This window comes from Mirounga angustirostris, unplaced genomic scaffold (assembly GCF_029215605.1).
Source record: "Mirounga angustirostris isolate CCGP_5_RB_7025 unplaced genomic scaffold, mMirAng1.0.hap1 SCAF_6, whole genome shotgun sequence".
NCBI classification, from domain to species: domain Eukaryota; kingdom Metazoa; phylum Chordata; class Mammalia; order Carnivora; family Phocidae; genus Mirounga; species Mirounga angustirostris.
This window is the reverse complement of record NW_026991714.1, coordinates 124625238-124652662: the sequence shown is the minus strand read 5'-3', so window position 1 is coordinate 124652662 and position 27425 is coordinate 124625238. Positions and strand designations below refer to the sequence as shown.

The 27425-nt window shown below is 48.4% G+C and overlaps 2 protein-coding genes across 13 annotated transcripts in view; one reads left to right on the top strand and one right to left on the bottom strand.

Annotated features, from left to right (window-relative positions):
• Window positions 1-17928, top strand: part of MMS19 (MMS19 homolog, cytosolic iron-sulfur assembly component) — a 32749-nt gene extending 14821 nt beyond the window's left edge. Inside the window, exons 3-31 of one of the 4 annotated variants that reach the window (XM_045878545.3) lie at window positions 199-299; window positions 1085-1170; window positions 1554-1628; window positions 2042-2111; window positions 2487-2615; window positions 2707-2768; window positions 7575-7661; window positions 8114-8188; window positions 8772-8849; window positions 9384-9522; window positions 9775-9929; window positions 10183-10261; window positions 10545-10670; window positions 11054-11135; window positions 11442-11539; window positions 11642-11791; window positions 12699-12854; window positions 13727-13826; window positions 14329-14431; window positions 14756-14824; window positions 15045-15171; window positions 15647-15747; window positions 15891-15947; window positions 16084-16270; window positions 16578-16660; window positions 16787-16951; window positions 17033-17092; window positions 17374-17474; window positions 17554-17928. In XM_045878545.3, coding sequence (XP_045734501.1) covers window positions 199-299; window positions 1085-1170; window positions 1554-1628; window positions 2042-2111; window positions 2487-2615; window positions 2707-2768; window positions 7575-7661; window positions 8114-8188; window positions 8772-8849; window positions 9384-9522; window positions 9775-9929; window positions 10183-10261; window positions 10545-10670; window positions 11054-11135; window positions 11442-11539; window positions 11642-11791; window positions 12699-12854; window positions 13727-13826; window positions 14329-14431; window positions 14756-14824; window positions 15045-15171; window positions 15647-15747; window positions 15891-15947; window positions 16084-16270; window positions 16578-16660; window positions 16787-16951; window positions 17033-17092; window positions 17374-17474; window positions 17554-17581 — 2929 coding nt within the window. In that variant the 3' untranslated portion in view covers window positions 17582-17928. The other 3 variants (XM_054508318.2, XM_064595109.1, XM_064595110.1) reach the window with 3 other exon arrangements.
• Window positions 16145-27334, bottom strand: ZDHHC16 (zinc finger DHHC-type palmitoyltransferase 16). Of its 9 annotated transcripts, none has more exons than XM_064595113.1 (13): window positions 27186-27323; window positions 26909-26970; window positions 23439-23953; window positions 23077-23271; window positions 22845-22933; window positions 22435-22463; window positions 21704-21837; window positions 21525-21572; window positions 20590-20675; window positions 19819-19942; window positions 19548-19618; window positions 18157-18726; window positions 16145-16281 (listed from the first exon to the last, which is right to left on the bottom strand). In XM_064595113.1, exons 3-12 carry the CDS (start codon window positions 23679-23681, stop codon window positions 18612-18614), a joined length of 1134 nt encoding a protein of 377 aa, XP_064451183.1. In that variant the 5' UTR covers window positions 23682-23953; window positions 26909-26970; window positions 27186-27323; the 3' UTR covers window positions 16145-16281; window positions 18157-18611. The 9 variants fall into 9 exon arrangements, with proteins under 9 accessions (XP_064451183.1, XP_045734507.1, XP_064451184.1 ...); XM_045878551.3 differs by lacking the exon at window positions 26909-26970 and having other exon boundaries at window positions 23439-23686; window positions 23780-26849; XM_064595114.1 differs by having other exon boundaries at window positions 23439-23686; window positions 27186-27317.
• Window positions 27335-27425: the final 91 nt, after the last annotated feature.

The following is a 27425-nucleotide window of genomic DNA, read 5'->3' as shown; positions in this document are numbered from 1 at the left end:
AGGGTCATGAGATCGAGCCCCATGGCAGGTGCCATGCTTAGCAGGGAGTTAGCTTGAGATTCTCTCCCTCTCCCTCTCCCTCTGCTCCTCCCACCACTCGCACGCTCTCTGTCTCTCTAAAATAAATAAATAAAATCTTTAAAAAAAAAAGTGTAAACAGGGTTATGTCAGGCTCTCTCTATCCTTACTTTCCCCCAGGTCCTCTCTAGAAAGTCCAGAACCCCGAACTCGGGCACGAGGAATCCAGCTTCTGTCACAGGTGCTACTCCAGTGTCAGTCCTTGCTCCTGGAGAAGGAAGGTACTGGATCACTAGTAGGAGTGTCTTCCTGGATTTTGCTGAGCCAAGGCCTTCCTCGTCTATTCAAGCCAACTTTACAGGGAGGGAGGGAAGAAGGGAAGACCTAAGGAATCTCTGAACTACTAATTCAGCATCTTCACTCCTCACTGGTATATATGGCAGAGATGATAAGAATCGTGACTGAAGGCACTGGGATTTCAAATGTAGCCTTAGGCATTTTTTTCAGTGCATCTTCCCCTCTCTGTAAAATGGACAAAGTAGTACTTCATAGAGTGGAAGAGTATGTAATGAAACATCAAGTGCTTTGAAGTCCCAAGGAAAAAAGCCAACAACATTTATCTTCTATAGCATAGTAGGAAAACTACAACCTGTTTTTATAAATAAAGCTTTATTAGCCTATAACCACACCCATTTGTTTACCTCTTGTTTATGTTGCTTTTATGTTACAGCAGCCGAGTTGAGCAGAATTAAGTAGTTGTGACCCATACTTTGTCCTGCAAGCCTAAGATATTTACTCTGGCCCTTTGAGAAAGTTTGCCAACTCCGGTTCTATAGAAAGGAAGTTCTGGGGTAAAAGTGGGTTCAACTGTGGACCTATGTGAGAATGGATAATAAGAGATGTTCACCTACTTTCCTAACTGATCAAGGCACTCTCAAATGGGAGGGCATGGGACATATTTCTTAGTGAAGGAGAAAATTTGTAGTGAAGCCCAAACAGGAACAGCCTTTACAGACTTTGGGAAGGAGCCTGTGTAAAATAATGGCTGCATTTCTGGTTTGTGCAGTGGTACACCTGATCCTATTTTACGAGAACCGGCTGAAGGACCATCATCTTGTGATCCCATCTGTCCTGCAAGGTTTGAGAGCACTTGTGAGTTCTCCTTCTTTTTCAATACATACTATGTTTGCAGGAGCCCTTTTCCAGTGAATTTTGTCCTGTCCTTTGGCGGGGAGACTCCCAAGTGCTGAGGAGCAGATGCCCAAATGTGGGACTAAACTAGTGTCAGCTAACTTCACTTCTGTTTCTAGTCTAGAGAGTAAAAGTATTTTGGGGGGACTGGAATTCAGAACCAAAGTGGAAGGAGCTGCAGAGAATTAATCAGATTGAGAAAAGGGACCGCATTTCTCACTCTTAGCACTTCTTCCTGAACCTGGATGTTGTGTTTCCCACTGTAGCTAATTATACCTCTTCTGGGATTGTGTCTTCAAGGCTAGAATTCCCTCTGTGCTCACATATCTCCTTTTCTCCCCCAGAGCCTGTGTGTGGCCCTGCCTCCAGGGCTGGCTGTCTCTGTGCTTAAAGCTATCTTCCAGGAAGTCCACGTCCAGGTGAGTGAAGACAGTCACTTTTGTATTCTCTGTCTTCCAGCCCTGACATATATGACAAGGATTAGGTGGCAAAAAAATACTGCCTTCTAAGTCCTGAACTTTTTCAGGTCTTTGACCATGTTTACATGCTAGTCTTTGCTACTCTATAAGGAGAAGGAGCCAGGCCATTATGTCTGACCTGTGTCCTCTCACACCTGAAGAAAGTAAAGCAGACAGGTTTTGGTTATTGGCCCCGCTGCTGTAACTGCTAAGCCAATAGCCATAGCCTTTCTCTGCATTTCTTCTTAGGTTCATCTTATACTAGTATAAAGAGCACTGTCCACTTAGAGATTATGAAGCAGGAAGTAGTTTTGTCAGCTTAGGTATTCTTTAAGCACTTTCTTTACTTAGTTCCGGTCTCTCCCACCCCCAAGTCCCTGCCACAGATGGACCGACACACAGTCTACAGTATCATCACCAACTTCATGCAAACCCGCGAAGAAGGTAAGAGGCAGAGTTCTTTGGCAAGTCCGAAAAGCAAGCATATCCTTTTCGCCCCATTATCAGGACTCTGTTTAGCCTGGAAGTCCTATAGGAGACCCAATACTCTGAAAAGAATGAAGGGAAACTGGGGGGGGTCCACTCAGTCCCAAGTAAAGGAATGTAGAGTTTGGGCTAATATTTTAAATTCTTACCTCTAATGGTTATATATTGATGCACATCTCTTCACTGTGTACTCTCTTGGAATAGGAAAACAAAAAGGGTGTGCTCTGGGAGGCAGCAAAGGTGGGCTAGCAATAGTAGAGGGAAAACACAAGCCAGAAGAAAGCCCAGCTTTCTATCTCAAGGGATGGTAGTGACCTGTTCTCTCCTCCCCAGAGCTGAAGGGCCTTGGAGCGGACTTCACCTTTGGCTTCATCCAGGTGATGGATGGGGAAAAGGATCCCCGAAATCTTCTTGTGGCTTTCCGCATTGTCCATGACCTCATCTCCAGGGACTATAGCCTGGGTACGTCCTTACAGCTTTGAATTAACTGGTTAGGGCTTGTCCGATGAGTGAAAATTGTTATGTTGACCTCATTGTTTCTCTGTTACCTTAGGACCCTTTGTGGAGGAGTTGTTTGAAGTGACGTCCTGTTACTTCCCTATTGATTTTACCCCTGTAAGTAGCCCCTTTTATTCATTCATTCATTTGTTCATTCATTGATTCATTCGAATATTCCTTGAGTCCTCCTGTGAGTCAGGTCCAGTTCTGGGCACTGAAGCAATGAACAAAGGAGACATTCCCTGCCCTCGTGAGCTTACGTTTTAGTAAACTGGGAAATGGAGAAGCATTTGCCATCAGAGGAAGGATTCAGTTCAGTGGGTATTTGGGGGCTCCTCAGGCTACAGGATTGTAAAACATGGTTCCTGCCCTTGAAAGCTGAAACAATTAAGTAACAATATGAGATTATGGACCAAAACAAGTGGTGTTATAGTTGTTCAGAGAAGACCAAGTTCAGTGTGAGCAAGAGTAGGAAGGCATTCACAGATAAGATGGGATTTCAGTTGGTTTCTGAGGAATGATAGGATATAATCCTGGAGTCTGAGGGGTGATCTCAGGCAAAAGAAACAAAACAAGACCCAGTTGAGCACAGCATGCTCTGACCCCCTTGGACCTTCCTCCCACTCTGCATCTTGATATCCCTTCTACTTCCAAAAACTGAGTCGCACCACTCTATGGGTGTGCATGGGTATGTGTACTGCAAGCATTAGTGGTTTCAAAGAAATGAAAGGAGTTAAATCACAGCACACCAAGTAACATCTGGGTATTGACTCTTAGCGCTTTTAAAGTTACACAGCCATCTTTTTTGCAGGGACTTGCTTCCCAGCTTATTCCAGTTGACACCACAGTCCTTGGGGCCACCTCTCCTAAAATTCTCTTCATCTCTTCTGTAGTGGTCATCACTATTTCGAACTCAGAAGAACTTATGCCTTTGAAATCTTGAAAGCTCTTTGTTAGGCCACCAGGTTTCTCTGTTTTTGCTTTATTTTTTGTTTGTTTTGAAAAGATAATACATTCACATGATCCAAAATCTAAATGCTGTAAAAAGGTGAAAAATCTGTCTACCATCCTTTCTTTCTCTGTTGTCAACCAGTTTTATCAGTTAAGTCTGTATTTTATAGAACTTTTTCATCTATATATAAACAAATGCTCCCCAACCCCTACCAGTGGCAGCATATGTATACACTTTTCCTGTACTTGGCCTTTTTCACTTAGTGTATCTTGGAGAGCCATACTCAGTATATAAGTTAGTTCTTTATTCTTTATGGCTGTGTAGTATTCCTTTCAGTGTGAATACCTAATTAATTTCACTAGTCCTCTATGGGATAAAGATTGTTGCTAATCTTTTGTTGTTACAGGCAATGCTGCAACTTATATATCCTATACATGTATTGTTTCACATATATATGGATATAACAGTAGGATAGATTCCTAAAAGTGGAGTTGCTGGAATATATGCATTTATAATTTTAGGGCAGGAAAGAGTAAGTCATTCACTTTTTTGAAAGGTAATAGAGTGAGCATGATTCAACATTTAAAGGATGGGGGGTGAAGCCTTTTATACCCCTTTACTGCAACCACCCATTTTCCTTTTAGAGATCATCACTGCTCCCAACTGCTTATCCATTTTCTCAGATATTCTAGGCAAAAAAAAGTTATAGATAATTATAGGAGAGTTTCTCTTTATTTGAGCAGGGTTTTTTTTTTTTTTGTAAGTAAATTATGCCTAACATGCGGCTTGAACTCACTACCCCAAGATCAAGAGTCGCATGCTCTAACTGAGCCAACCAGGTGCCCCTCAAGCAGATTTTTGTATGTTCTTCTGCACTGCAGTCTATATGGGAAGCAGAAAGCTCTTGTCAATTAAAATAAGAGATACCTGGCTTTCGTGTAACTCTCTTACACTAAAGATATATTCTTTATGGTCCTATCAATCCCTTTTGGCCATATGCCATCATCATAGTGGATCACATCAGTGTAACTGAGGGTTTCTTTGATTTTCACTATGCATATATGCTCATTCTAGAGCAGGGGCAGGCAAACTTTTCTGTAAAGGACCAGATAGTGACTATTTTAGGCTTTGCAAGCTGTATCATTTCTGTCACAACTCTTCAGCTCTGCTGTTCTAACACAAAAATGGTCATAGACACGAATGTGGTAGTGTCTGTATTGCAATAAAACTTTATAGGCATGGAGGGGCGCCTGGGTGGCTCCGACGTTAAGCGTCTCTGCCTTTGGCTCAGGTCATGGTCCCAGGGTCCTGGGATCGAGCCCGGTGTCGGGCTCCCTGCTCAGCAGGAAGCCTGCTTCTCCCTCTCCCACTCCCCCTGCTTGTGTTCACTCTCTCACTGTGTCTCTCTCTCTCAAATAAATAAAATCTTAAAAAAAAAAAAAAACTTTATAGGCATGGAAATTTAAATTTCATATAATTTTCATGTGTCACAAGATATTATTCTTTTGGGGGTGCCTGGGTGGCTCAATCGGTTAAGTGTCTGCCTCCAGCTCGGGTCGTGATCTCAGGGTCCTGGGATCAAGCCCCTCATCAGGCTCTGAGTTCAGCAGGGAGTCTGCTTCTCCCTCTCCCTCTGCCCCTCGGCCCCCCCAAAATAGATGTTTTTTTTTTAAGATTTTATTCATTTAATTCACAGAGAGAGAGACAGCGAGAGGGAACACAAGCAGGGGGTAGTGGGAGAGGGAGAAGCAGGCATCCCACCGAGCATGGAGCCCCATGCGGGGCTCGATCCCAGGATCCCGGGATCATGATCTGAGCCGAAGACAGACGCCCAACGACTGAGTCACCCAGGCACCCCTCAAATAAATAAAATCTTAAAAAAAAAAAAAGATATTCTTTTGATTTTTTTTCCCCCAGCCATTTAAAAATTTAAAAATCATGGGATTGAGAGTACACTTATCTTGATGAGCACCAAGTAATATGTAGAATCACTGAATCACTATATTATACACCTGAAACTAACTTAACACTAAACTACACTGGAATTAGAAGAAAAAAATGTAAAACCCATGCTTAACTTGGCCATACATACAGTCTCAACTGGTTGCTTCCTACTCCTAATGCAAAGGAGATGTTGAATCTTCCTTCACCATCACCCTTGGGATTCCTTTATCCTTGCTTTTGCATCAGAGACCCTATTTCCCCAGGCTGTCTACTGCACCTATATCTCTAAGATTAGAGGGACGCCTGGGTGGCTCAGTCGTTAAGCGTCTGCCTTCGGCTCAGGTCATGATCCCGGGGTCCTAGGATCGAGTCCCGCATCGGGCTCCTTGCTCAGTGAGGAGCCTGCTTCTCCCTCTCCCTCTGCTGCTCCCCCTGCTTGTGCTCTCTCTCTCTCTCTCTCTGACAAATAAATAAATAAAAATCTTAAAAAAAAAAAAAAAAAAAAGATTAGAGACGTCTGTTGTACCTTCTCCAGAGAATTAAACCTCCAGATTCTGCTGAAGAACGGGAGGAGCTGGGAAGCAATCTAGGTGGTCAGATTGCTTCTCTAACCCCACTCCCAATTCCAAAGGCACCTGGTACTGCCAGTTGCAAAGCTTTTTGAGGACTGCAGTGTATGTGGGTGGTCACTCAGCTTTTCCCAAGCCTACTGAGGGTTCTGTTGTCCTGGCCTGTTCAGTCATTTTCTTATCCATCTGCTTTTCAGCTCCTAAAATTTTATTTCCAGCACCTCTTAACCTATTTTCTTCAACCTTTAGCTCTATGTCTTTTCTTTTAAATTTTTATTTCTTTTTTTTTTTTTAAGTAAGCTCTACACCCAGTGTAGGGCTTGCACTCACAACCCCAAGATCAAGAGTTGGATGCTCCACCAACTGAGCCAGACAGGTGCTCCTAGCTTTATATTTTGTTTTTTTGTTTTGTTTTTGGTTTTGGTTTTTAGATTTTATTTATTTATTTGAGAGAGAGAGGGAGCACAAGCAGGGGGGAGAGGGAGAGGGAGAAGCAGGCTCCCTGCTGAGCAAGGAGCCCAGTGCGGGACTCGATCCCAGGACCCTGGGATCATGACCTGAGCTGAAGGCAGACGCTTATGGACCGAGCCACCCAGGTGCCCTAGCTTTATGTCTTAAAAGAAAATCCCTTTGCTATATTTTTCCTGTTGCTTCTAAAGAGGAAAAGGAAAATCTGATACATGCTTTTAGTCTGGCTTTTTGACACAGACACCAGCAATGCTTTTTATGTTCCCAGAATTATACCTTTTTTATAAGGGTGGAAAAATAGAAATGTCCATCAAAGGGGAATTATTTAAATAAATTGTGGCTCAACTATACAATGAAATAGTATCAGCCACTAAACCTAATGTGAAAGAATAATTTAATATTGCAGAAAAATGGACCTAATATATTAAGTGGGAAAAAAAGATCATAAATCATATGTTCAAAACAATCGCACTTTCTTTTTTTTAAGATTTTATTTATTTGACAGAGAGAGACATCAAGAGAGGGAACACAAGCAGGGGGAGTAGGAGAAGGAAAAGCAGGCTTCCTGCTGATCAGGGAGCCCGATGCGGGGCTCGATCCCAGGACCCTGGGATCATGACCTGAGCCGAAGGCAGACGCTTAACGACTGAGCCACCCAGGCGCCCCAAGAATCACACTTTTAAAAGTATATTTTAAAGAGAAAACAGTGTCTACTAACATATAGTCACAATATATATAGAGAGAAGAAAGTAATGTACCAGAAAGTCAGAGTGCTTCTCTCTTGAGTGGCAAGATGATAGATCAGATAGAAAATAAATGCCCAACAGACAGAAATTCTCAAGGAATGTGTAAGCAAGTCTTCCTGCTGGGGCCTCCTGTCACACTATTCTGTCAGATTGGGTGTAAATATCACCCAATGCTGGGTTAAATCATGTGTCCAAGAGTGGTCTGAAGAGTTGTGCAAACCCTTGGGTCTTCTCCCTTTTCCAGCCACCTAATGATCCCCATGGAATCCAGAGAGAAGATCTCATCCTGAGTCTTCGAGCTGTGCTGGCTTCGACACCGCGATTTGCCGAGGTGGGTCTAGCCAAGGTTACGTGTGTAGCCTCTGCCCAAAGAAGGCTCTGAAGAAAGAACAGTAAGAGCATAGGGAAAAAGAAAGATCCAGAATACATTTTTAGGGTATGGCATCCTGCAAGTGTCTTGAGGCTTATGTGGCAAGTATCTTCAGATCTTCAAAGTGGAAACCTTTACCATCTCTTTAAAATAATAATCCAATCTCTATATGGTGCTATCTTTAAAATCCTATAGTGTTGCCAACTAGCTCATTTTTCAGGTTAACTGGAGTCTGGCCGCAGCTTGGCAGGAAGGTTGGTTTACAGTCACAACTCTTGACTCAACTCTTTGTAGCTCTTTAATGTAGCCCCTACCCCTGGGGACAGGTGGTAATAAGGATGTAGTTGACCTTGGTGCTTTGGTGTGGCTGACACTACCCATCTCAGGCTTCAGTTCTTCCTTCTCTCCCACAGTTCCTGCTGCCCCTACTGATTGAGAAAGTGGATTCTGAGATTCTGAGTGCCAAGCTGGATTCTCTGCAGACTCTGGTGAGGGATTTCTCTTTTTTCCAGGGTCCAGCTGCCTTTAGACAATGTAGAGGTACTAAAGGGTATAGACTCAGAGACAGGGAATAGTTCAGTGGCCCTCATGAGAGGGATACCCAGAATCTGGGCCTATATGTTGACCCAAAGCCCTCCCAGCTACATATAGTCTGGTCCAATAGTAACTGAGTGGCAGCTGAGGAAAGGCTGACCAGGGCTCCTCCTTTTTTTTTTTTTTTTTTAAGATTTTATTTATTCATTTGAGAGAGAATGAGGGAAAAGCAGACTCCCCGCTGAGCTGGAAGCCCACCGTGGGACTCGATCCCAGGACCCTGAGATCATGACCTGAGCTGAAGGCAGACGCTTAACCATCTGAGCCACCCAGGCATCCCAGGGCTCCTTCTTTATGCTTTTTTTCCATCAGTCAGGATGAGCTCCCATTTTTCTGTGACCTGATAGGATTCTTGTGAAATCCTGCTGGTTCTTCTGCTGAGAGCCATACTCCTTCAGGTGTCATTTTGCTGAGGTGCCTGCCTGTCGTCGGAAGTCTGATTGTGTAGATAGCTGATACCTACACTTTCCTTGGCAGAATGCATGTTGTGCTGTGTACGGACAGAAGGAACTAAAGGACTTCCTTCCCAGCCTTTGGGCTTCTATCCGCAGAGAGGTGAGTGTTAATTAGATAAACTCACTACTGTTAACTCCCTGTTGTCAGGCATCAGAGGAAGTAACACACCCTGTCCTTCTCCCTGTCGCAAGCCAGTAAAGGGGCATACTTCTAGTTGAATGACAGGGGAAAAAGTCGCTACATAGGGTCAGCTGTTTGGTGATGGCACACAATCACTTTTTCGTAGTGCCCACTTCCTGTCCTTCCGTGGTAAGGAGCATAGGTCATGGTGCCTCTGGCACCATACTTAATAAGGGGGTGGAGGGGAGAGGAAGAGACTTAGGAAAGGGGATCCCGATAGCCAATGCTCCAAGTTGGTATCCTCTTTCTCAAAAAGTAGTGTATCAATTCTAGTGGGACTAAGGACTTGGTGAGAATACACCTGTTGAGAAGAAACGCACTTGAGGAGTTAATTTCCATTGCTCTGCCCTAAAGGCTCTCAAAGCCCACCTCTCAAAGGAAACAGGCAGTGGGTGGGTGGGCTCTCACCTGGTGCAGGCTCACCTCAGTAGCCATGGGATCCCTCCCTGACAGGTGTTCCAGACGGCAAGTGAGCGGGTGGAGGCCGATGGCCTGGCGGCTCTCCACTCTCTGACTGCGTGTTTGTCTCGCTCTGTGCTGAGAGCTGATGCTGAGGACTTCCTTGACTCCTTCCTTAGCAACATTCTACAGGGTAATGGGGCCATGGCAGCCAGAAAGGGGGTTGAGCACAACAGAAAGAAGTTCCATAAAGCCAGTGACCTTTTATGACTAGCCCTCCATGTTCAGTGATTTGGGTGCTGGAGCCCTACTTTGAATTGAAAACACTTTGAGTGGTAACTGCTAGCAAACTGTCCCAGGTCTCAATCTCTAACTTCTGTGGACTGCAGGGGAATCAGGCAACATTCAGCCTACTCCCCAGGTCTGTGATGTGCTGCCTCTCTAGACTGCAGGCACCATCTTTGTGAACCGGACATGAAACTGGTGTGGCCTAGTGCCAAACTATTGCAGGCAGCTGCAGGTGCATCTGCTCGGGCCTGTGACCACATCACCAGCAACGTGTTGCCTTTACTGCTGGAACAGTTCCACAAGCACAGTCAGGTAAGGAAATGGAATCTTTCGAGGAAATGATGGGACCTCTTGCTAGGATCCCTTTCACAGAGAGAGAGCTAAGTGTTGAGCTTGTCCCATATCGTATATCTTGGGTTTTGCTCTCATCCGTTGCTGCTGGTTCCCTTGTTCACTCTCTTCCTGACACTCTTACATAAAAGGATAATTCTCCCTGCTTCGAGAGGAGCAGGACTGAAATCCTTTAAAATATTCTTTGACCCCCATACATCTTAAAACATTACAGAGCAACCAGCGACGGACAATCCTTGAAATGATCCTGGGTTTCTTGAAGCTGCACCAGAAATGGAGCTATGAAGACAAGGGTGAGATCACCTTCCAGGTGTCGTGTCCTGGGGGCTGCTGAGCACTGTATTCCTATAAAGAATGGCAGGCAAAGAATGCTACAGAGAAGTACTCAAGAACACCAGTGGTCCTGTTGTTCTGAGTTTGCAGCACAAGAGAACACTTATCAGATGAGGCCTGTTTATTTTTTACCCAGTGTACCTCCTGGACACCCAGTGGATTAAGTTCTTTGAATCTTGCCCCAAGTTGTCTGTGCAACACTGCTGAATCAGGGCTTTCCTCTAACCTGGACTTTGTCCCTAGATGAAAGGCCGCTGAATGGCTTCAAGGACCAGCTGTGCTCACTGGTGTTCATGGCTCTGACAGACCCCAGCACCCAGCTTCAGCTTGTTGGCATCCGTACACTCGCAGTCTTGGGTGCCCAGCCAGGTACACTTAAGACAAAGAGAAAAGAAAGGGTATCGGTCCTTCCTTGCGATTTTCTGTCTTCAGTGAAGAGCAGCCTTAATTCCCTGGTTCTCACCGCAACTGTGGATGATTGGGATTTTTTTTTTTATTCTATTTGAGAGAGAGTGTGTGTGCATAAGCGGGGGGAGGGGCAGAGAAACAAGCAGACATCCTGCTGAGCGGCGAGCCTGACAGTGTGGGGCTTGATCCCAGGACCCTGAGATCATGACCCGAACCAAAGTCAGCAGCTTAACCGACTGAACCACCCAGACGCCCCGCAGTTTGGGGTGTCTAATAGGACTTTGTGAAGGGTTGTGGTGGCTACAGAGGGAGAAAGATGAGGTTTGTGTTTCTTTCTAACACAGATCTCCTGTCTTCTGGGGACTTGGAGCTGGCAGTGGGTCACCTGCATAGACTGAGCTTCCTGGAGGAGGACTCCCAGAGTTGGTGAGACTCAAAGGCAGCGAGATAGAGCAAGCTGTTCCAGGGCTCTGTGCTTCTGACCCTTGACTATCCCTAGGGGAGGGGGGCCCTGTGCTTGACTCTGCCTACCAACTGATTGGAGATGTCAGACTTCTCTCTTTTGAGGGCATTGAGAAGCCCTGTCCAACTTCGTGGTGTAGGTACTTGAGTCCTGCTCTTATGCAAGGCAGGCTTGGGAGTCCACACCCCTGAATCTGCTCAATGGCAGGCCTAGCAAGAGAACTGTGGGCCAAGGCTCGGCTATTGCTCATCTGCCCTGTGCCCTGGCAGGGTGGCAGCACTGGAAGCATCAGGAGCCCTGGCCGCTCTCTACCCCGTAGCCTTCAGCAGTCACCTCGTGCCCAAGCTCGCTGAGGAACTGTGCAGAGGTGTGTGTCTCTGTCCTCTGTGGCTCACCCCTTCCCAGGGACGTTTGGGGCCTTCACATGTGCCATCACACAGTGAAGTCATGTCTCCTGGGTTGCTTTCAGGGGAGTTAGATTTGACTAGAGGGGATGAGCCCACCAAATGCTCCCGGCGTCTGCGCTGCTTGCAAGCCTTGTCAGCTGCATCGACGCATCCCAGTATTGTCAAGGAGACCCTGCCTGTGCTGCTGCAGCATCTCTGCCAGATGAACAAAGGTAATGCCAGGAATAACCATCCAGGAGCTGGGCTGAATGGGGAGCCGTGGGCGGGCTTGGGTTGATGCCTCTAAGGCAGTGGTTCCATTGGTGGCTCTATGTAAGAGTCACATGGAACCTTTAAAATATGTCGGTGCCTGGGCCTCAGTTCAACTGAATGAGTGTCTGAGGAGGGATGGGGCTTGAACAATGGGAATTGTTGAGTGTCCGGGTGACGTCAATGTGAAGTCAGAATTGAAAAGCACCACTCTAGGGCCGTGCTACTCAAAATGTGTTCCATCCACCAGCAGCATGGGCGCTGTCTGGGAACTTCAGTGCAGAATCTCAGGCCCTCCTGATCAGCATTTGAACAGGATCTCCAGCTAGCTCACACGCACCACTGCTCCAAGGCAGAAGTGACAGCAGCTGTTGCTACTGTGGACCTATGCAAGCTCACCGGGGGCCTCACTACGTCCCTAAGCTCCCGGCTTGGCACTGCCCAGCCTTCTGTGGCAGATCCAGTGGGTGTTCCAGCAGCCATTACATAGTAGAAAGAACACTGGACTAGGAGTATGGCCGGGGTTTGACTCCTAACTTTGCACTTACTGTGACCCTGGAAAACCACTGGTGGTTTCATTTAGCCTCCGCAATCTCCTCTATGAAATGGGAGAAATGATACTTCTCGGGTGGTTATGAAAACGAAAGGAGAAAACGTATGAGTGCTTCTATTGCGGAGCTGGCGCAGAGCCGGTGCTGCTCCGAAATCGGAGGTGAGAAAGAACAGCCAAGAGAATAAAGTTATTTGGCTCTTTATAAGACACTCTTGGACTCTTTAGTCACTCATCTTTGATTACTCTTCCCATATTCTGTATCTGAAAGACCTGGAAGTGCTTTTAAGGAAACGACAGAATATTTTCTCACCGCACAGGGAATATGGTTGCAGGAACCAGTGAAGTTATTGCCGTCTGTCAGAGCCTCCAGCAGGTGGCAGAAAAATGCCAGCGGGACCCCGAGAGCTGCTGGTACTTCCATCAGACAGCTTTACCTTGCCTGCTTGCCTTGGCTGTGCAGGCTTCCATGCCAGGTGACTTTCTGCACCCCGCACTTCGCTAGCTATGCCTCCTCTGGGCCTCAGCCATCCACTAGTGTTGAACAGCGCTGCCACCCTGAGGCTATCGCTGGTATTACATTTTGTACTGGCAGAGGCTTCCTTTGAATCCTTTGTCCCCAAGGTGAGATTTCACTTCAAGCAAAGGGTGCTTTGCTTGAACAACCTGACCGGTGTTAGCAACACTCAGAAGGATGCACACCTTTTTTTCTCTATAACTGCTATGTAATTAGTTTAGCTAGAATGAGGCTCTGGAGTTAAGCTGACCTGGTTGGGTTTCATCTTCACCTCCCCACTTGTTAAGAGAAGATATTTAGCCTTTGTATACCTCTGTTCCCTCACTTATAAGGGGAAGATAAAGAGTAGTATCTACGTCACAGGGTAGTTAGTAAGGAGTAAATAAGAATGTGTGGTGCCTGGCAACGTAGTATATAGTATGTACCTGTGGTGGCTCCACGTAGGTAGCTGCTATGATAATGAAGACCCGTGACAATACATCTGTGTTATCTTTAAGTTTTGGAAAAAACTAAAATATTTCTGAAGTTAAGGTTGTAATAGCTAGCTTTATTTTCCCCATTGCCCAGTCTAAGGACAGCACAGAGTTCTCAAGAACTCTTTGTGGCCCACGTTAACCACTCCTTCTGGTGCCGTGCTGGTGCTCAGGGCTACTCGGTGCGCTAACCCTACCAGAGGACAGGTTAGAAACTGCTGCCATTGTGCCTGGGGTCCTGATGATGACAGGACCTAATCATCTGAACCATAGTCATAGCCTGGTGATTCTTTGTGTGTGTGTGTGTGTGTGTGTGTGTGTGTCTGTCTGTCTGTCTGTCTGTCTGTCGATTTTTCAGAGAAGGAACACTCAGTTCTGAGAAAAGTACTGTTGGAGGATGAGGTCTTGGCCGCCATGGTGTCTGTCATTGGCACTGCCACTACCCACTTGAGCCCTGAGTGAGTATAATCATTGATGTGGCTTGATCCTAGGCAGGAGGATAGCAGTCTTGGGGAGAAGCGGCAGGTAGCTGCCTTCTGAGCTGTCCTTTTACCCAGAATCAAATGTGGAGGGAGTAGTTTTGCTGACAAGGTAAAAGGAAGGGGCTTTTTAGCACCAGGGACTATGAGGGTAGTGGAGGCACGGGCTAATGGCTCTTAGCTACAGATGTACATAAGAATCACCGGTGGAGCGTTTTGTTTTGTTTTGTTTTTAAATATACGTTGAGTTCTCTGACTAGACTGTAAACTCCAGGAGAACAGGGATTTAATCTATCTGGTTCACTCCTAAATCACCAGGGCCTAAAATGGGAACGGTTCTTAGCACATAATATATGCTGAATTAATACTTGCTGAATGTGTGAATGATCATGTTCTGGCCCATTGACTCAGTGACTCTAATGTGAACTCAGGGTACTTCAGAACCCTGGCTCCTTGGTAACACATAGTCTTCCATCCCCAGCTTAGCTGCCCAGAGTGTCGCCCGCATTGTGCCCCTTTTCTTGGATGGCAACATCTCCTTTCTGCCTGAAAACAGCTTCCCTTGCAGATTCCAGCCATTCCAGGTGAGGGTCTGATGGATCAGAAGGGAAAGAATCTTGGGACTTTTTTTTTAAGACCATATTTATTTGAGAGAGAGTGCGCACAAGAGAGCACAAGCAGTGGAGAAGGAGAAGCAGACTGCTGAGCAGGGAGCCCGATGTGGGGCTCGATCCCAGCACCCTGGGGTCATGACCCCAGGCTGAAGGCAGCCGTTTAACCGACTAAGCCACTCAGGCATCCCAGAACTTCTTTCCTTTAAATTTTTAGGGCTAATCTGGGATGGGTTTGGGGGCAGACAAGCCTATTGCTGGCAGGACAGGCTTGCTGGAGCTCTTCTTCCTTTATAGGATGGCTCCTCAGGGCAGAGGCGGCTGGTTGCACTGCTTATGGGCTTTGTCTGCTCCTTACCTCGAAATGTGAGTACATTTGGGGAGTACTCTAGTTTAACCCTGATAAGGGGAGGCAGCTCCCAAGTGACTTCTGGGCAGAAACTTGCCATAGGCTAAGCTGATCTTCTGTTTTCCTCACTGGAGAATTTAGTTCTCATCCATCCTGGACCCTGCTGCCACTTTCTACTGGGTATCTCTTGGGGTGCGAGTGTTCTCTTCGTGCATCACATGGTCAGGTTTTGTGTAGGTGGAAATCCCTCAGCTGAACCAACTCATGCGGGAGCTTGTAGAGCTGAGCTGCTGCCCCAGCTGCCCCTCTTCCTCCACCGCCGCTGCCAAGTGCTTTGCGGGACTCCTCAACAAGCTCCCTGCAGGTACTGAAGTGAGGCTGGGGGTTGGGAGCCTCCCGGAATCGATTACTGATGAAATCTTTGAAGTTCAGCCCTTATGCTCTTTAAAAAAGGAGCTGCTAATAATGTAATAGGGACTCCCAAGGGACAGCCCTTGGGACAAGAGTCGGGACCAGAGTTGGGCAAAGCATTAAGGGACATAAGAAGATAAGAGGGTTCAAGCAGAGTGCTCTGTCTAGGTCTGTCATCCTACTCCCCACAGGGAGCTATTAGAGATGATTTTTTACTAGAAGTAGACTGCTCTTTCCGAATACTAGCACCCATGTTAGGAGATACCAGACTCTCATGCTAGTGTCCTAGAGCTGAGTGGGCAAAGTCACAGCCAAAATGATACCGTTCTTCTAAAGGCTTCTCAGGGAGCTCTGCATTTAAATGACTTATATCCTTTGTTGTTAAAGGAGAAATGTGTAGCCTCTGCATCAGTGTTTCTTATTTTTAGGGCAACAGCTGGACGAATTCCTGCAGCTAGCCGTGGACAGAGTAGAGGCTGGCCTGAGCCCTGGGCCCTGTCGTAGTCAGGCCTTCACACTGCTTCTCTGGGTAAGGAGCCAGAATGGATTCTGGTTAGACAGAGACAATGATGTCTGGTTAAATAAAATTTCTCCATTTGACCTTGAACCATAAGCATGCTTCATGGAGTTCTGGGGTTTGAGTGCCATGCCCTGTTCTCTCTCTGATTACAGGTAACAAAGGCCCTAGTACTCAGATATCATCCTCTCAGCTCCTGCCTTACAGACCGGGTAAGTCCATTCTGGAGACAGGAGAGCCAAGGACCTACACAGAAACTTCCCTGTTTATTCTCCCGGAAAGGACAGCCATCCTCCTCTTGCATATTTAAGATTGATTCTTCTCTTCTGGTGCACCTCTTTTCTCCAGCTCATGGGCCTCCTGAGTGATCCAGAACTAGGCCCAGCAGCAGCCGATGGCTTCTCTCTGCTCATGTCTGACTGCACGGACGTGCTGACCCGTGCTGGCCATGCTGAGGTGCGGATCATGTTCCGCCAGCGGTTCTTCACAGATAATGTGCCGGCTTTGGTCCAGGGCTTCCATGCTGCTTCCCGAGGTGAGAAGGGTCTAAAAGAAAGGCCCCAAATATATAGACCTTTCCTTTGCTCAGGCCACATTCCCTCAAATAATTTAGGACCCAAGTGCTTCTTTAGAGCTATACTGTCATCTGTACCTGAAAGGCTAAATTTCCACATTCTTGTCCCACTTTTTTCCTTTGATGAGCCTGTCTTGCCTTTTCTGAGCTTCAGGGTTTTGGGGGTTTTTTTCCCAACCTTTTTCTAGGCTGATGTCCCAGCTTCATAGAGATTGGAGTTGAATTCCCAAGCTCTATGTCTGAGACCAGTTTCTCCATCTTTTTACAGATGTGAAGCCAAATTACCTGAAGGGCCTGTCTCATGTCCTTAACAGGCTGCCTCAGCCTGTGCTCTTGCCAGAGTTGCCCACGGTAAGCCCTGCAGTCAGAGCCTCAAACAGGGACTAAGCCACTGTCCCCAGCCGGGGCATGGTGAGGTGGAGGAAAAGCAGGCTCATCACATACATGATCGTGCCCGCCTTCTCTGTGGCCCCTTAGCTGCTTTCCTTGCTGCTGGAAGCCCTGTCCTGCTCTGACTGTGTAGTACAGCTCTCCACCCTCAGCTGCCTTCAGCCTCTTCTATTGGAAGCACCCCAGGTCATGAGTCTTCACGTGGACACCCTCGTCACCAAGTTTCTGAACCTCAGCTCTAGCCCTTCCATGGTGCGTTAAGCCCCCACAACTCTTTGGCACCTATGTCTCTCCTTCCTGGGTCTCCCGTTACCCTCTATGGTTGTGTTCCAGGCTGTCCGGATTGCTGCACTGCAGTGTATGCACGCTCTTACTCGTCTGCCCACTCCCGTGGTGAGTACCTGAGATGGTCCTCTCTGGCCTGGACCCTTCTTAGAAGAGCCAGAGAAGTACCTTTTTGCCTTAATCAAGTGGCACTGGCCACCCTGCTGTGTGATTGAGGTATACACAGGCAAGGATTTGCCTGACTACCCTGTAATAGAACGGCCATCCTGCCACAGAGCATTCTCTGGAATCACTAAAGGAGAATAGGACGAACATTAGTCGTAGAGTCAGAGAAGCAGCCCTTTCAGTTGCTTTGGTTGAGCAAGGCCGTGGCTCTTCTAACTCCACAGCTGCTGCCGTACAAACCACAGGTGATCCGAGCTTTGGCCAAGCCCCTGGATGACAAGAAGAGACTGGTGCGCAAGGAGGCAGTATCAGCCAGGGGAGAATGGTGAGTTTCTAGGTCATGGGCGAGATGGGATTGAAATGAGCCTCATCGCTGATGCTGCCTGCATTCTTTTTGCCTACAGGTTTCTGCTGGGGAGCCCTGGCAGCTGAGCCCTCGGTACTGGCCTAGGCTGTTCTACAGACAATCTAACCTGGAATTACTAACTATCAAGCCATCTTGCCCAAGGCAGGGAGACCACTGGCCTCTGATGGCCTCTCCCTGGGCCACTGTTGCATGGCTCTGTAACATAGGAATCCTGACTTCTAATGGCTTTGTGAAGTAACTGAGTGTGAGACCACTTGTGTTTGAAGAAAGATCTTGGGTTGGGACTTTTCCATTTATTTGTCAGAAAAAGGGAGATATGCTGCTGAGGGGCGAATGCAGATGAATGTGGCTTTGAGGACCAGAATGATGGAAGTGTGTGTACCTACTAGAGAATAAAGATTTTTTTTGGTAATGGGGCGGTCGGCTATTTCCCGCTCCCCACTTACGTCTTTGTGGCACCTTAACTAGAGCACCACTGTGTATGCTTAGAGGAACACTAACAAGAATTCTTTGGGGCATCCACCCCTCCAAGTAGAGCACGGGAAGCAGGACCAGAACGCTAGGCCTTGACCCTGACTTCTCCCTTCCTCGCCCTCTAGTAAAAGCAAAGAGAAGCTACATATCTTTAAAAATCAAATACCTTTATTTTTCACCTTCAGCAGCATGTGAGAAGTGGCAGTGACCTCAGCAGTAGGCCTGGTGTCTTGCCCTGTTGGGAAGCCAGAATCTCCGTTCTACTGTTCAGGTGTTTTCTCAGATAGCAAGTGGCAGAGGTGGTGGCCAACCCCAGTGCTGGAACCTGGAGGAGGTTGGGGTCAGCACCTGGCAGGGTTGCTAGCTGCCTAATCTCCAGTCTGGGGCTGGAATTTCAGTTTGCCTGAGCTGAGTCAAGGTACATCAGTCCTAGGATTTTTCCACATCATGCCTTGTTTCTGCAATAGCCAGGAGACTGGTCCTTGAGTTGTCCCTACATGGTACTCTACGGCAGGCCCACTGACTTTTTTTGCCCAAGGATTCCAAGAAGCTATCCTTGGAGGCCCTTGAGACAATGCAGGAAGCAGAGTGGTGCTCAAGCTGTGGCTGACACAATCCAGCTCACACTGCCATCACAGAGGCTGAGTGAGCAGTCACCCAGGGAGGGGGGTCCCAGCTCATTCCATTCCCATGGGGCAGATGACTGGAAGGTAACAGCACCCGAGTAAGCCAGTGCCTACAAGAGAAGATAGAACGTCTGAGTTCCAAGAGTTCCTGGTCTTCCTTCCTGATCCTCAGTCCTCAGCAAGGATTCAAAGTATCCTGAAGCCACCTTGGCATTAATCCCAAAGAAACAAAAGTTCTAATTTGTCCAATGTGCCCTCTAGTGCCTTGAGGGCCTCGAGAGGTTTCAAGCTAAACTTCTAAGGGGCCACTGCAAGCAGTGACAGGCAGGAATGTAATGAGGACGGGAAAGGGAAGAGGGCAGGTACTTTTGATCACCTGATTATTACTGTCTTGGGAATTGCAATTTGGAAAGTGGTTTACCCTTGTCTCTCGGGCTCAGGGAGCGAACTTCATTTTTTTTGTCTTAGGACTTCTGTTACAAATAGATTACTGCAATTTCACATGTTCCTGGCTTGAACTCCAGACACTGCCATACAAATGGGAGGAGGTTGGTGGTCACTATGTCCTACCTAGAGGTCCCTTCTTGACAACAGCTCTCTCAGGGTTCTGTTGTGGTCATCTGTAAGCCTCATATGCATGTACACCACACAGTTTTGGCCGTAAGCCCCTTTGGCTCAAATGAACAGTGATCTCTACTCCCAGAGTCTAGATCTGCAGTGGCCCATTATGGTAGCCACTAGCCCACATGGGTCTATTTAAATTAGTGGAAATTAAATTAAAAATAGAATTTATGGGTGCATTAGCCACGTTTCAAGTGTTCAGCAACCATATGTGGCTAGTGCCTAATGTCTTACACAGCATAGGTACAGAAAACTTTTCTTATCACAAAGAGTTCTACTGGATGGCACTGGTCTAGATGTTTTACTTTACCTTCCTGTGTCCACACCCAGGAATACCTTCCAGTTGTCCAAGCAGCCGTAGTTGTAATGATTCCTAAAAACCTAGAGCCAAGAAAAACACAGGTTTCTACAAACCCCTTTTTACTTAATCCCCTCCTAATTTTAGAGCCTAAACTGGCTAAGCTAAGGCTCAGCTAGGCAAGTTCTGACCTTTTATGACGCCTATTGGCCCTGACTATGGCTTCTGTTTTCAGGACAGCAGGTTCAGTTACCCTCCACCCCAAGCCCTCAGCCCTACTCACTCTGCCCTTGGCCTGCAGCCGACGTCTCTCCTTCTTGTTGATGTGCCTTTCGATACTAGTCTCACCTCGACTGATGAGAACAGCATGCCATACAGTTAGGGCACCCAAGGCAAGTGCTACGGAACTAAGAAAAGAGGGGCCAAGATTGGTGGCGAGCTTAGGGGAGGGGGCGGCTACAGGTAGGGTCTGAATCTGAAACTGAGCTGAGCAATAATGATCCACTAGAGACCTCTCTGCCTAAGTCTTATCTCCCAGCCTACATCCTAGGTGAGTTGTTGCTTCAGTACGTCTACAAAAAACACCAATGAAGAAGCATCGACATGAAGAAAGAAGGGTAGGGAAACAAGTCTGCATTGCTAATAAAAATGGTCCATATCTCCTAAAATCCCCACGCTTAGGAAACAACAGCAGATAGAGAAAGCACCAGGTTTAGAACAGGAGGCACACAATTCCAACTGCAGCTCTCCCACTCCCAGCTATGATCACACAGCAACTCACTTCACCCTCTGCTCTTCAGTTCTCATCTGGAAATTGCACTGCCCTACCCTGAGGCAGGAGTTTAACTTACCTTGGCACAGAACGCTCAGTGCTAGCATCCTTAGCATTCCCTGCCCCAGAACGCTGAAGAAAATGAAGCACTGACTCTTTGCCAAGTTAAGTCACACTAAGAAGAGTGGCAGATGACAGGTGGGTCCCTATCTACACATGGGCACTAGAATGGTTTTCCCAAAGCTGCCCCCCATTAAAGTGTCAAAAATGAGCATTCGATACCTGCACAGGAACCAGAGGTAGACAAGACTCTTGTGAGTCACCCTTTCTCGGAAGGAGAAGGTGGGTGGTGGGGTCTGGTGATAAGTCTAGAGAAAGAAGAGCAAGGGGGTTCATTTGCTCTATTGGTCTCCACCACAGCCCCCAGCACCTGCAGGCAGGGAAGGGACCAAGCCCAGGGTGAGAAAGTAGGGAGTTAAGCCACAGAGGAGTCAGGGTGGCAGCCAGATGGGTGGGCCAAGCCCGGCGGCATCATCATGTGGACACACACTGGGTAGGGCGGGTCTGGACAGGATGGCAAAGCACAGGAGGAGCCGACCCTGGGCCTTCAGGTTTGACAACACAAATGGGGCTCCAGGGGAAGCCACTCCACTTCCCAGCGAGAACTCCCTCACTATGTGGCTGCAATCCTCAAGAGAGGAGGCCCACACCCAGAATGCAAGCACAAGCAGGGAGAACTGAGCTCCGATTAAGGGCTGAAAGGGCAGCAGAGGTAAGTGGTACAGTTGTGAGCCCAGGACCTCTCAGAGTAAGGGGTCCTAAAAGGCCCAGGGGAAGGGACGATCCTGACAACGGATACAGAAAGACTAGGACCAAAGGGTGATCAGACTGGTCCAGCCTGATCTCTGTCCCCTGGAACCCCATTACACACACTAACACAGACTCCTTGCTGCTCAGGCCATCACCAAGGCAGAGTCCTTGCTCAGCCCAAAGAAGGTGATAATGGGGTAGAGAGCCCAAAACTGTCACAAACCAGGGACTTCAGTTTACCCCAGGCCACCCAGTCAGCAGACAGCTTCCCAGAACACCCCTGATCCAGTCCTGAGAGGCCCCTCGGCCAGCCTCTACAACTCCACTAGCAGGCGGGCCCCCGCTGCCTCAGCAACCCCATCCCCCTGGCCTGAGCAGCAGGAGGCAGTGGGGTGGGGACGGCCCACCTGGTTGGCAACCGCCTGTAGTTTGTTCTTGTCGAGCTGTTTCATTTTCTAAGGGGATGGAAAACAGTGCTGGTTATACTCTCAGGCCTCTAGGACGGCGGTGCTACCAGCCCCACTTAGGGACAGATTCCATGCCCCAAAATTCTACTGAGCTGTCCTGCTCCTAACCATGGGCTCACCTCGATGGCAGCATAAGCTTCCCGGAAAAGGTCCCAACTCCCGTAGCTGCAGTAGACACAGCCCAGCGTCATGAAAAAGCAGAAAGAGAAGAAGTACCGATGGTTATAGTGGCCCACACAGTTGTTTAGCCAGGCTGGTGGGGGAAAGATTAAGGACAAGATCAAACAGAGCTGCTGGTCTCTCTGGTTCATCCCTGCTTCATGATGGCATCATCCAAGCACAGGGCTTCCAGTCACCAAGAACTATTCCTCAAAGGCAGGAAAATATGGGACTGTTTCCAGAGGTTAAAGCTTTTCAGAGCCTTCACTAGTCCCACTGGGAAGTTGTGAAAACTGAAATCCTTCAGCAAAATGAATCTGCCAATACTCCAACCTAGCTGGGGTTAACCAGCCACCTGTAGGGGACCAATGGTTCTATCGGGCACACCCAGTGGGCAACATGAAGCCCAAACATCTTAACACCCCACAAATGTTAGCATGATGGTCTACAAAAGAAAACTGTTCGAACAGATGCCCTGCTCCAAGATCTGTCCCATAGAGAGCTTTTAAGTCTCCAGCTTTTCCCCCCCGCCCCCCCGGAGATGGCCAGTCCCCACCACTCCTCTTCTACTAACTTTTCATGAGCCCAGTGTCCTAGGAGGGATGATGCCTTGGTTGCAGCATCACAACCCAGTGCAGGGCTCTGGAGCTAAAGAAAGAGGCCTCAGGCAGAAGAGATCATAAAAGGATACGGCAGTGATGATCCATCTTCAGCACACACCTGTGAGGGAGGGACACAGGCTCTGTTACGGTGGCCAAGGTTCTTGAGAGGTCAGTGCCCATCCTTTCCTACAAGGCCCAGCATCCTGCTGAGGTGGAAAGGGCACAGACTTTGAAGACAGGCCTTGCTTCAAACCCTGCTTCATTGGCTACATGATCTTGGACAAGGTTAACTCATCTATGAAGCTCGGTGTCCACAAGTGGTGACAATGCCTAACCCAGGACCATCCTGAGGACCAGGTGTCATGATGTGAGGGCACACTGCCTGGTATATGACGGGCGTTTCATAAACGTCTTCTCAAACTTTAGGTCTAAATTTTGCCCTAGGGTTTCAGCAAAAGGGCCACAGCGGGGGTTCACAGCGAGCAAAGCCAAGACCCACCTATTGCAGATGCTGCAGTGGTGTGTTCGGGCTGGCTTGGGGTAAATGCACTTCTTACAGATGGAGACTGTTGCGATATCATTCCTGCCCTGTGCAAAGGGAGAAAAGCATCAGGACAACTGTGACAGCACAGTTTTGTACCTCAGAAGATTCCAAGGCACTCTCCCCACCCCTGGGGCTGCTCCCACAGCCGGCAGCTCTATGCCTCCCACATGCCCCCGTGGGGACCCACCTGGGGTGGGTATCCAGGTGGAGTGGTGATGGCCTGGTAGTAATGGAAGACGATAAGGATCAGATTCCAGTGGCTGTAGAAGAAGTGCCAGCAGAGCCGTGGCACTGAGTACGTTCGGAGGATGAGAGGCAGGACACACAGATAGGCGATGGCCACGATGGAGCTGGTCAGCACAATCACCAGCACCACAAACACCTGCCAACACCAGTGAGGTCGGGGAGACACAGTGAGAGTTTGCCAACACCAAGAGCAGACTCAGGAATTTCCCTGGGGTAGGGGGCTGGTGTGGGTCCCAAACCCAATGTGGGTCCACCAGACACATGTCCTTCTGCTAGCCCAAAACATCCCTGGGCATCACTCACCACCCCACACCAGCGGATCACGTTGTCCACCAGCCAGTAGATAGGCTCAAAGGCAGCATCGACAGCGGTGTCACTGCCCCCAAAGGAGTTGTAGAGCAGGGAGCGCAGGCAGACCTTGCCGTAGCGCCAGCGCTGTACCAGGCCCCGGAGCAGAGGCAGGCGGCGGCGCCTGGAGCCCAGGAACAGAAGCAGGCGCAGGCAGAGGCGGGCGGGCCCCAGCAGCAGGCTCCGCGGGCTCCGCATGGCTCCTAGGAGAGCACACCATTGGGAGGAGCCAGCCCGGTCCCGGCCCTCCCTAGCCCACCAGGGAGGAGGAGGCAAAGACCTAGGATGAGGCCCACCTGGGCCAGTCACCAGCTGTGGGAAGTAGGGAGGTCACTTCACTTCTCTGCGGAATGGCTGGTGCCGGCGTCCCAACCAGATCACACGGGGTAGGGGCCGGAGGCTCTGAGCCTGCAGAAATCCTACTTACATCACACCACTTGGGTGCACCGCAAATCCAAGATGAGGCACACCTAGAGCGAAGGGCCACGGTAAAGTGCTGAGGGAGAGGCAGGCTGCTCCAGGCCAAGGCAGGGTCTCTGGAGTCGCCTGGGTGGAGCACAGCTGACATGCACAAAGCTGCCACCATGCCCCTGTGGACATGGCCATCATAGCAGAGGACTCCAGGGGTACCCTGCCTGCTCCAGCCCATCGACCTACCTCCTGACAATGGTTCTTCACCAAGGAAGGGCCAGTGGGGGAGTAAGTGCATAGCATGTGGATCCTACATCTAGATCTGCCCTGGTGCTGAATCTCTGCAAAAGATATTCATCTTTCCTATTTCCTCTGGGCTGATTTACAGGCCACCAGACCCAACCTGGTAGCATGAGAGTCCCTGCCTCCGGTCAGGACACCTCAGCTATCCTGCATGACATAAGATGCTTTGTCTCCAATTCCAGTCCCAGCCCCACCCCAAGGATACAAAAGCCAAGACAATTTCAGTTGTTCACAGCAGAATAACACCACAGGCAGGAGACCCTGGCAGTGGGAGAGGGACCTTCATGCTGTGGTTCATGAAGACCACAGAGCCTATCCTCTGTGATGAGTCTCCCCTGCCCAGTTCTAGCTGGACACTCATGAGTCTTCTCTACAGCTGCTGCCCTTGGCCCCAGGCTTCCTAACCAGCCTTCCCACCTTTGCAAGTACCTTCATCTCCTCTATGTGATTTCTACCTCACTCAATAGCCATGGCAGGTCAGCTGCCCAGGCAACGTCCAGCACAGAAGTCATGGCTCCTTCAACGTTAGTCTCCTCAATTCTGCAGCTTAAAGCCCTTACCAGAAAAGAAATTATCTGACTTTCCCTAGGGCTACTCTGTCCTCAGCAACTCCACTGACTTATTTAACAGGCAGCTCAAAACCCAACAGAAACTGGAGGAGGCTGCTCCACCGGAGTGATGGTTTCAGTTCAGTAACTGGAGCAAGGTACTCTCCTTGCACACTGGCTTATCACTAAAGGCCTTTCAAAACAACAACAACAAAAAACAAACAAAAAAAACCACTTCAATACCTCCTTCCACAAGCCCTGTAATGACCTAAGGCAAAAAGGAATCCGGGAGACAAGACCAGCAAAGAGAAGAAAGACAATTCAGTAAGGACCTACTGTGCATCAGAATAAAGAAACTGGCCATTCCTATCACTCCTAGGAGCTAAGAGATTTAAGAAGCAGTGTAGAAAAGAGAGAAAGGAAAAAGTCAGCCTTCCTACTTCCTCTTGAGTTGGGAGTCCTGTTGCTTGGAACCATGACTTGGCTTGAAGCATGAGTTTTCAAAATAGTGTATGGCTATAGTCAAATGTAAGAGACGAACATTTTACCCCACAACAAATCCAAGTGACTCAGATTGTCCACATCACTGTTCATTCCCTTACTGTGGCTAATGGAGAGTTTCCTATTTGCCAAAATACTCTTTACAGCAACAGCTTGCAAATAAGATGCATTCCTCACCTGTTAATGAACACGAATTATATGCCATCTCTCCTGTTCTACAAAAAACCCAGAAACATTCCTTTTCAGATTCTCCACCTTTCAGACTGTCCTCAACCACCTCTGGTATTCCTGAGCTCTATAGGAAATGCCTGCCTCAAGGACTAGACTTACTCTCATCCACCCCATAACCTGACTACTTAGGGCTCCATACTGCCCTTTAGTAGCTCTGTGACCTTGGGCAAATCACCCAACCCTGCTGGAACTCAATCTCCTTGTGTCCTCATTCAGTGACAGGGTAGGGTTAAATGCTAAGGTCTTTCCAGCTCTATCCCTTTATTGTTCTATATATACACTTGGTAAAGGTATAAATGAAAAGTTTACAAAATGCCTAGCACGATAATCTGGCTCATAGAAGGGCTCAATAATTGCTTGTTGAAAGAATGGAGGATGCAGAAGTGGTGAGGCTGGTCAGACGTCTATCTGTGCTACAAATAATAACAAGTGCACTGCTGCCAGTGTGGTAACACTAAAAAAGTATCTGATGCTATCATTCTTCACGGTCAGTAAAAAGAAACAGAAACCATTGTTAGAATCATAGCACTTAAGAGCTAGAAAAGATTTTAGAAAACATGTCCAACCAGAAATCAACCCAAACATGTAAACTGAAAGCTTGTAGATGCAGAGCTACAGATCAGATTTGAGTGAAGAGTCTGAAGCCAACTCCCTCCCAACTCATTTTAGCTAGTGGGGTTTAGGGGGTATGGGGATGCCAGGGAAGAGATACTGTGGTCCATGGGACCACACTTGAACATACGGAGTTCCTCATTTCTCAGGAAATTGAGCTAAACCAGAATTGAAAAAAACTGTGTGTGTGTTGTGGTGGGGGGTGGAGAATCAGAGTGAACACGGGAGGAAACAGAGCAAAGCAGAGCTTCACTATCACCCCAAGCACAAGCCTTTAGTACTCTGATCCCTCAGTAGCAACCACAGGCCATAGTGCCGTCTGCCACCAGATTAGAGGGGATTGATGGCCACAGCACTCCCCTCTTTCCAAGGCTCTAAGTCACCATCTGTTTTCCAAGGGGAAACTGGATTAGTGGGGGCTGGAGGGTTTGAACAGGGAGGGACATATTCCAAAGCCACCAGAAGGCAAGGGAAACTGAGATGAAAGTCATAGCAAATCTCATCTGGACAAAGATGCTGCTCTCAGGATGTTTGCTGTGTTAAGCAGTAGTTGTCAGTCATCAGTAAGAGCAGCATTCTACTCATGTGCATGCAGACTTCCCTTCCGGACTAACATGTTTGAAAGAGAAAAAGTGAAGGATGGGCCCACACGACCTGAGATCCGCTTGAGAGGATCCGACTGCAAGATCTGAAGCTGCAGTCATAAAAACCGGGAACAGGCTTTTTTCTGAATGGGGTGGCGTGGTCAAAGTGCGATGGACTGGAAGTAAAACAAAACAAAACAAAACAAAAAAACTTGGGTTCCGGTTTGGGCTCTACCTTTAGCTATCTTTGAGCCACTGGACAAGTCAAATCCTGTCTCTGGATCTGAGTTTCCAAATCTGTAAAATGGGCAAGTTGGGTCAGCTGACCTCCTTCCAGCTCCGCGCGTTACGCTGCCCGAAGGGTGCACTCCGCCAGACTTGTGCAGGGCACTGCCGTGCAGGGCGGAGCAAAAAGAGAACAGGCCCCCGGGCTCACGAAAAGGCCCCGAACAGGGCCCGACCCTAGAAAAAAGGGCAGCACTGGGGAGCAAAGGCCGCGGCTCCGCTCTTACCTGCCGCCTGCCGACTCCCCAGTCAGCCAAATGGAACCCCACAGCCTCCGCCGCCGCTCACTGCCACCCCCTCCAGCTCCGCAACCCGTCCGGGCTCGTTTCAGTCCAACCAACCATCGCCCGGACTGGGACCCGCCGCCAGCCCATCCTGGACCACAGGCGCACGCGCAGGCGGTCCGGAGCCCCGCCCCCGGACTGGTCCCGGGGCAACCTGGGAAATAAAGTTTCCCGGAGGAGGAG

Coding starts and splice junctions, on each gene's coding strand:
- ZDHHC16 (XM_045878549.3), bottom strand. CDS start 23,681: ATGCGGAGCCCGCGGAGCCTGCTGCTGGGGCCCGCCCGCCTCTGCCTG. Junction 23,272..23,438: donor TGATCCGCTGGTGTGGGGTG/GTGAGTGATGCC, acceptor TGGTGTTGGCAG/GTGTTTGTGGTGCTGGTGAT. Junction 19,943..20,589: donor TACCTCTGGTTCCTGTGCAG/GTATCGAATGCT, acceptor CTCTTTTCTTAG/TTCCGTAGCACTTGCCTTGG.